This window comes from Lithobates pipiens, unplaced genomic scaffold (assembly GCF_037356315.1).
Source record: "Lithobates pipiens isolate NorthernLeopardFrog02 unplaced genomic scaffold, aLitPip1_a1.2 Scaffold_14, whole genome shotgun sequence".
Classification (NCBI taxonomy): domain Eukaryota; kingdom Metazoa; phylum Chordata; class Amphibia; order Anura; family Ranidae; genus Lithobates; species Lithobates pipiens.
This window is the reverse complement of record NW_027507728.1, coordinates 433,387-442,206: the sequence shown is the minus strand read 5'-3', so window position 1 is coordinate 442,206 and position 8,820 is coordinate 433,387. Positions and strand designations below refer to the sequence as shown.

Below are 8,820 nucleotides of genomic sequence, written 5' to 3'. Positions count from 1 at the left end.
AAAAATAGGCGCAATGCTGAAGCTGTAAACGTATGTTTAGTATATCTAGGTACTACAGCAAGGTTACACACACACCTATTTAATTACAAGGCAGGCAGTCTCTGACAGAGAAAGTACCATGTGAGAGGTTACATAGCAATTCGTTTCCAAAGTTGAGGGGCGTATTAAATTCGGTGGTAGTCGGTTCAGTTCGTGTTAAGTTCTGAGAAACACAATTTAGACCAAACAGGGAGAAGAGGCATTAAAACCAGTTTAAAATCTCTTTAATTATATAAAGTAAAATTTTCATAAAATCCAATTAAAGCAACAGGGCCCTCCGCTCGCTGGTTATTGCTGATGCCTGTTTGCCAAACTGGAGAATCTTCTATTTTTTTTTTTACTTTTTTTAAAAAATAAAATTAGTCTGTAGTTTTTTTCCTTCTTTTTGGTTTTTTTTTTTTTTAAATTTTTTTTTCCTTTTTTGTTTTTTTTTTAAAACAGCACACATAAGCCTTGAGCCTCAGACGAAGACACTGGGGAGAAGGACAAGATTGTGTGATCAGTTTTGATTTCCATGGTTAAAGTTTTACTCTGAGTCACTGCTGTCAGAGCTGGACCCGCTGGAGCTGCTGCTTCCGGATTCTGAGGAGCTGCTACTGCTGCTGAGCCGGGATGGACCTCCTGCTGCTCCTGAACCAGACTTCTCTGCAAGAGAAAAATAAATGCACAGCAGTGTTGGATCAGATTATAATTACTAATAAAAAAGACATGCAGTGATATCATTTTAAAATCCTGCAGACCCCTGGCTTGCTGGTCGTAAATTATTCTTTTTTTTTTTTTTTTACCTGTACATCTGTCATATGTATAGGGAAAAGGCAATTGGGCAAAGCTTCTTTCATGCTTATTGTAGGCAAACATGAAGCAAGTCAGGCGGTAAATATGTGCCTTGGGTGTGAATAACCACCAGTAAGTTTATGCTATAAAAACAAAAAAAATGAGCCTGGTTCAGGACTCTAATATACAACCTGCCATGACTTTAAAGCAAAAAATACTTTAGATTTAATTTCAATATATAGCTTTAAGACTTATCTGGATTATGAACATCAAGATAAAATTCTGAGATAGAAGAGATAAACTAGATACAAGATAGGAGGATACAGTCCCGAGAGATTATTAAAAAAAAAAAAAAAAAACTTTAAGTTAAAGTTTATTTAAAAAAAACTTTCTGCAATGCATGTTCACTAACATCACTTACCCTCCAAAGAAGTGTATCCCACATCCTGCGGATTTCTAGTTAGCCCTTGGACATTTCGACAACCAAATCAGTCGGATTTTGTCCGAAACTGTTGCATACACACGGTCGGACAAAGTTGTCAGAAAATCCGATCGTACTTAACGTGATGACGTTATTTCATTAGGACGGGACTACGTTCAGGCTAGTAGCCAATAGCTTTGGTCTAGGAATTTGATCTGAGCATGCGTGGCACTTTGTCCGATAGGAATTCTCTACACATGATCGGACAATCCGCTCGGATCATGTTGTCAAAAATTTTTTATAGACAAGTTGGAAAACTTGGTCCATCGGATACTCCGATGGAAACAGTCCGATGGAGCCCACACACTGTCGGATTATCCGACAACACGGTCCCATCGGACATTGTCCATCGGAATATCCGACCGGGTGTACAAGGGCTTAGAGTAGAAATGATGGGGTAGTCTCATTCAACTGCATTTTGTGACAGGTCTTTCGGACTTCAATGTACTGTAATGTTAGATCCGAAGACAGTAATGCACCATCAGAAATTTGGAGACGTGAAGAGGACCCGTCATCGCTGCAGAGAACATTTCTAAACCAAGGAGCAGCAGGAGGTAGGATATACTTCATTAGAGGTAAGTAGTTGACCCTGCATCCCAAAAATAAATCTTAACTAAACTTCAGCTTGAACATGAACCTGTGGCCAAACATTCAAGTGTGCACATATCTTTAACAAGTCGTAAATGGGCTTTAAACAAGTCATCTCTGACCTCGATAGCCGCAGGCACCGTGGAACAATTCATCTCTAAGTTCAGAGCAGAGGCACTGAAGTGTTTTAAGTCATGCTCTTAGCAGCTCAGCTCACTCTGCACCCTTCCAGTTCACCTTCTGTGGGTTTACATTAGATATCACAAGGCTGCTAAAGTGGAAGTAAACTCCGCTATCGTTTTCAGCCAAGGAAGCTGCCATCTTTGCCTGTTTAATCTTCAACTGCTATGGTGCTGCACATGTGATTCGTTATGACACCAGCCATTGGATGGTTTGATAGTTTGGCTGAGAGCACAGCCAATGTGCAGTTAGCATTCCCAGCATGCCTTTTTTTGTTTAACTGTTTAAATCGATGGGTTTACTTCCACTTAAATTACTGCTGGGAGGGAAAGGTTTGGTAAAGGTTTAAGCAAGCTGCTGGAAGAATAACTTAAAAGGGCCTTTAGTATTTCGGCTGTGAACGAAGCAAAGACCCGTCTAACCAAATTCATATTTATGAAGCCAACAATCAATTTTGAGGGTTACAGGTGATCCAGGTCAAAACGGCTGGGTAACTGGGGATTTCTACAAAATAGCATTTCAAGATTAAATGCTCTTAATATATTGAAACTGCTTTTGTTTTTTTTGGGGGGGGGGGGGATTAAAGAACTTTTTTGGGCATCTCAACTTAGGTCAGACCCAGGACAAAGCAGTAGGAAACGTATGCTCTAGACCAGATGACCACTCTGCCTTTAACGCTCAGGGTCAGTCACAGCAAGGGAAAGTGTTCTACTATACCGGCAGAGCAGAAAAGTTTTGCAGGTTGTGATGTGAGGCAGTGCTGCGTTAGAAAAAGGATGAAGCCTCTAGAGTCTGCAATGTAGTGTACCCACCAGTCCCAGAAGTATTTGGAGAGGCATAGTTTCTATTCATGCAATGGTGCAATTAGATTAAAAAGAACTATGAAAGTGCAAGCGACACAAGACTGAAGTGGTCTGAATGCAGCATTGATGGGAATTACTACTTCCTACAACAAACCAAGTGCACTGGGCAAAAGCATCACATGGTGTGGCCTTTTACCCCTGGTATTAAATAAGCACTCCTTTTATTCCAGGGAGCAATGAACTTCACCAATGCTGAATTCTAATTCTTGAGGAGTAAAAAAATAAAATAAAAACACAATCAACTAAAGAAATGAAGAATGATGCACTAAACACACTTCTGACCCAAAAAAAATAATAATAAAAACGGCTAATTTTTGCTGTGCACCTGCAGGATCTGCATCTAACAGTGTAAACCAGGCCTGGATAAACAGCAGGAGCCAATTCATCAATGTAAAGCCAATGGAACTCTAAGCACCCCTTTTTCAGGAAGATCAGTCCTTGGTGCTATAAAATTCAGCTTTGCACCTCAAAAAAAGAAGGAGGATCACATGCCGACAGCTTTCATTTACATATGAATTTAAAGCATATGTAAACCCAAGAACAAAAATAATATTTTGCAACTCACTCGTCTTTAGATGTGGGGCTGCATTCGTTTTCTTTATTTCCCACATGGTAAACCTGCCAGCAACACACTTCCTGTTCCAAGGTGAAAATGCTCACTCTCCTGCATCTTTGGAGGTGCAGCATTGTGACTACATGACTATAGAACACCTGGGGGGGCAGCACAGTGGTGTAGCGGTTAGCACTTTCACCTAGCAGCAATAGGGTTGCTGGTTTAAATCCTGACCATGACACCATCTGCTTGGAGTTTGCATGTTCGCCCTGTGCTTGCGTGGGTTTCCTCCGGGTACTCCGGTTTCCTCCCACACTCCAAAGACAAGCTGGTAGGTTAATTAGACCTTGTCCAAAAAAAAAAATTGGCCTTAATATGTGTATGTCAATGTTGTATGTGTTTGTAAGCATGTCAGGACCTTACGGGGTAAAAGGACAATGCAAAGCCACAGATGGTGGCAAGAAAAAGCGCCCTGAGGTGATTCAGTTCGCATAGGTAGCGCTATACAAGTCACTCACTCACTTCCTCTCTCCTCATCTCTAAATAAGGGGAGGGGGGGTATTCTGTACTCCACAGAGATATCAAAAAGTCAACTGCTGCTAAAAAAAAAAAATTTGCCTTACCTAATATAAAAAAATAAAATAAAAAAATTAAAAAAATAAGAAAAACTTTCAATGGGACAATAACAGACCAAAAAGATCAAATAAAGAGTCCAATTGTTAGGTTTTTATATATTAAGGTAAACTTTTCATGACAGAAATATGTAGGCTGTAATTGGTGCATTCCGAAAATGACAGTTGCTAGCTTTTATGCTAAGCACTGACACAGAACAAGCCTCCAAAATCAATCAAGTAACAATTTTTTTATATGGCAAAATATCTATGAATTTCTCCGAATACAGGTTTCTGTTATTGGAGAGAAAAATAAATAAATAAAAATAAAAGCTTCCTTGCATGTAATACTTCTGTACAAAATCTGCTGTGAGTTGCACTGTGCTTGGTTATCAGTCATCTTGGGTGTCTAATGCCTTTTTGTATAGTAAAAATAAGGGAAATCTGTGTTTACCCAAAAAATTAACAAGGTGGGTGTGGCTATTTGGGCAGCATGAATATTCATGGTAAGCGCAAACAAAAAGTGATTGCAGAGAAAAAGAATGCACAGCGCATGTTTTACGGGTACGATTCTAAATGCGCACTTGCCTCTAAACCTGCCTGTCGGCTCCTACATACTACAGATTAGTCCAGGTCAGGATTACACAGTGAAGCAGCCTGATCACAGCGGTGAGAAAATGAATGAAAACAGGAGGAGGAATAGTTAGATGACAAGCATTCCCGCTTCCTAATACTCTAGCAGGATGAATAGGTCAAACACCTGCTTGCTTGGGGTGACGGGCACTGAGCTTGCATTTCTGTGGCTTTGTTGGCCAGAGGGGCGGATCTAGCACTGTACCTTTTTTCGTGGGTTTCTTGTTATTTAATTGGCCGCTCACATCCTGGAGTCTCTTCTCCAACTGCTTTTTCTTTTCCTGAGCCAACTCTTCCTTGGACTTTACAGCTTGCTTCTTCCCCGAGGCTGCTGGGAAAGCGAAGCAATCAGCCAGACGCCAACACAAGAGAGGTTTTCTGCACAACCTCTAGAGCAGCGTTTGCCAACTCTGCTCCTCAAGCCACGCTGCAAGAAGTAGTACATGTTTTAAGGATATCCGGTCTATTGACAGGTGGGTTTAAAACAGAAACTTAATCACAGGCACCTGCGATAAAGCAAAGAATATCCTGAAAACCTGACCTGTTGGGGGGGCTTGAGGACCAGAGTTGGAAAACACTGCTCTAAAGGGCTCTAGAGGGAACTTCTTGTGACTCCCAACAGGCCAAAGTTTAAGCATTATTGCTTGAGCATGGAAAGGTTGAGCAAGATGGTCAAAAACCAATGCCTGCTCCCCAACCTCTGCTCATGCAATCATAAGCTTAAAAATGAGGGAACGTTTCAGCATTCAAGTTTCTACTGAGAACCAGCTAGAATTCAGCCTTGGGAAATAAACTGCAAGACATTATTTGTTGGAATGATGATTTAAAGCCACAGGCACAGAGAAAAGATATAGACTATACAAAACAGGCAAAAAATAAAATATAATTATACAGGTGTCAGACGACCAGATAGTGTCCCGCCAGCATCAAAAAGGCCTTACAAAAGTCATGTTGACTTTTTTACTGGTAATAAAATTTTCTTATTACTATATGTTTGGGAACACCTCAGAAGGGTTAATAATGCACTGCAGGAAAGTAATGAAAGGTAGGGCAAACAAAAGCATGGATATGGAATGCAGTGGGATGGATAAACTGCCATAAAATGCCACTTCAGCCCCGGCAAGGGAAAAAGCCAGCAAGCCTCCACCGCTTTGCAGAAAGTATCTTTAACTTTCACCACTGCAAACATTACCTGTAGCAAAACTTTTACCAGAAAGCAAGTCACTCAGCATACAGAAGCTAAATCAGAACATTGCCAAAATATGTGTTAGACCAGTTTCCATATGTTTAAACAGAATTTAAGAAGGTTTGGAATATATATAATAATATAGCTTGTACAAGTCTACATATCATTCGTTTGGGCTTAGCAGCAGAGAAAATTGTAATTGCTTTGCAGAAACAGATTGACACCTTGTTGTCAAATGCCTCATGTAAATGCCGAAATCAATGCTTTGAAAAATGGGCTTACTGTAAACCAAGTGGTTAGTCTCAGTCTACAGACCAAATCAAAACTGCCCAGCACCAGAACGGATATCAAACTACACCTAGAATTACTTTGGTGTAACCAAAACAGCCATGGCAACCAATGAGAAATATTTTTCTAATCAAAAATAACTAACTGAAGCCCTAAAGCGGAATTAAACAGAAAAATTAGGTGGCTGAATTTTTGCCTTTTCTAGACTGCGTTTCCTTTTTGACTGGTGATCCCGACTTCCTGTCTTAGGGTGGCTACTCCATTGAGAAGCAGTGGCGTAACCTTGGCAGCACTGTCTGCAGAGGGTAGTGTTAAAGAATACGTTCACCTTTTAAAAAAAAATAAATAAATAAATGCACATCTTTTTGCAGGTAAAAAAAATTAGTTACGCTTACCGGTAACGTCTTTTTCAGTAGTCTTTCAGGACAGCCACAACGAGAGACCTTGGCTCCTCCCCTTCCTAGGAAACACTGCGCCAGCCCATATAATTCCACTTCCCCCTGCCGGACTTGTTTTTTTTTTTTTAATAAGAGGACCTCTGGCCAGCTGGGGAGACACAAGAACACATTAATAACATACCATAACATATTACTAGCATGCCTGTGTTGAGGTCTTCCTTAAGACCCCCCCAAAAAAACGGGTGGGCAACTAGTGCTGTCCTGAAAGACTACTGGAAAATACGCTACCAGTAAGAGCAACACTAATTTTCCCTCATCGTCTTTCAGGACAGCGACAATGAGAGGATAGACGAGCGCTTACCACTTAGGGTGGGACTACGGCTTGCTTTTCGCCCAAAGGCTTGCTCAATTCCTGAGACCAGGCCCACCCTGTAATCTTTTACAAAGGTGGCAAAACTGGACCACATTGCTGCTTTGCAAATTTGCTCTGGGGTCGCTGCAGCCTTTTCCGCTTGAGAAGCTGCCATAGTCCTAGTAGAGTGTGCTTTTATACCCATAGGAACTTCTTTTCCTGCTAACAAATAGGCCTAGCCAATGGTTACCGTGAGCCATCTAGCAATAGTGCGCTGAGACTGTTTATACCCCTTTCTTCCCCCAGAAAACAAAATAAGCAGGGAATCTGACTTGCTGTTTTCGTCAGTTTCAAGTACCGCAGGATACATCCATCTCCTTACATCTAAAGTGTGAAATTGAAACTCTGTTTTACTTCCTCCATCAGCTCATCCCCCACAGCCATTACCTTTTGTATCAATTGACCCTTCCTTTTTAGATTGTAAGCTCTAATGAGCAGGGCCCTCTGATTACTCTTGTACGAAAATGAAACGTAACCGTAATGTCTGCCTTTATTTTGTTGAGCGATGCGCAAACTGTTGGCGCCATATAAAACCTGTAAAATAAACTTCCTTTCTCCTGGGGGATTAGGGCAAAAAGTGGGTAAAACTATCTCCTAGCTTCTGTGAAACTTCAAAGCCACTTTAGGTAAGAATGCCACATCTATTTTGGAAACTTCCCGTTCAATACAACACAAAAAGGGGGTCTGACTGACAAGTCCTCCATTTCACGGACCCTCCTAGTAGTTGTCACTGCAACCAAAAATATGGTCTTGAAAGTAAGATCCTTTAGTGAACAATTTTCTAAAGGTTTAAATAGTGGATCAGTTAGGGCCTGTAAGACCAAAGATAGGTCCCACTTGGGGAAAGGTGGGCCTTGAACTGGCCTCTGCCCCCCTAGTGCTCTGAAAAATCTGACCACTCAAGAGTTGGCCAAATATGCAAGTGCGGATACCTGGCTCTTTAGAGTATTCATGGCTAACTCTTTATCTGCCCTGCAAAAACTCCAAAACGGCTATGGGGCTTTGCACCTCAAAGGAGTTTCCTGCACACCATTCATTAAAGCATACCCAGACCTTTTTGTAGACGAGGCGCATCTCCTTTCTGCTATTGAGGAGAGTGGATATTAGCCTTTCTGAAAATTCCTTGAATTTGAATAACCCTTCCTCAGTAGCAGTTTTAATTTCGTCAACTAAAACATTTTAGTCGACTAAAACAACTGAGATGACAAATACAGCTAAAACTAAAATGGCATTTTAGTCAAGACTAAAATGGGACTAATACTAAAAAAGGCCATTTTAGTCAAAAGACTAAAACTAAATTGAAATTTGACTTCAAAATTAACATTGGTCATAATAAACAACATATTTGATTTTTCACTCGAGCAGTATATAATGAGTGTGGAAATTGTAGAGAAATGTTAACTAATGCATTACAATTTAATTACACCTACTTGATTTTAGACTAAAAGGTACTGGATATTTAGTCGAATAAATACAACTAAAACAAACAATTGTGACCAAAACTAAAAAATGCCATTTTAGCCCCAAGACTAAAACTAAATCGAAATTTGCTGCCAAAATTAAACACTGCTCCGTAGCCAGGCCGCTAGGTTCAACGATGTACCCGGGGACAAAGGACCACTGGGCCCTGTGATAAGAGATCCTCCCGGATCAGTAGGAACCATGGGGATTCTACTGCTAATTGTTTGAGGACTGAAAACCAGGACCTTTTGGGCCAATGCGGTGCCACCATGATCAGTGAGATGTTCTCCATTTGGAATTCTCAGAACTGCCGGTAACAAGACTGGTGGCGGGAAGGCATAGCATTTTGTGAA

The 8,820-nt window shown here is 40.8% G+C and overlaps 1 protein-coding gene across 7 annotated transcripts in view; it reads right to left on the bottom strand.

The window, feature by feature from the left end:
- Positions 1-246: 246 nt before the first annotated feature.
- The window catches only part of BRD3 (bromodomain containing 3), a 119,403-nt gene continuing 110,829 nt past the window's right edge, over positions 247-8,820 (bottom strand). For 4 of the 7 annotated variants that reach the window (XM_077479131.1, XM_077479136.1, XM_077479133.1 and 1 more), the window contains exons 12-13: positions 4,928-5,053; positions 247-684 (exon numbers count right to left, since the gene is read on the bottom strand). In XM_077479131.1, the coding sequence (XP_077335257.1) occupies positions 566-684; positions 4,928-5,053 (245 nt within the window). In that variant the 3' untranslated portion in view covers positions 247-565. The remainder of the gene's footprint in view (positions 685-4,927; positions 5,054-8,820) is intronic. The other 3 variants (XM_077479135.1, XM_077479139.1, XM_077479137.1) reach the window with 2 other exon arrangements.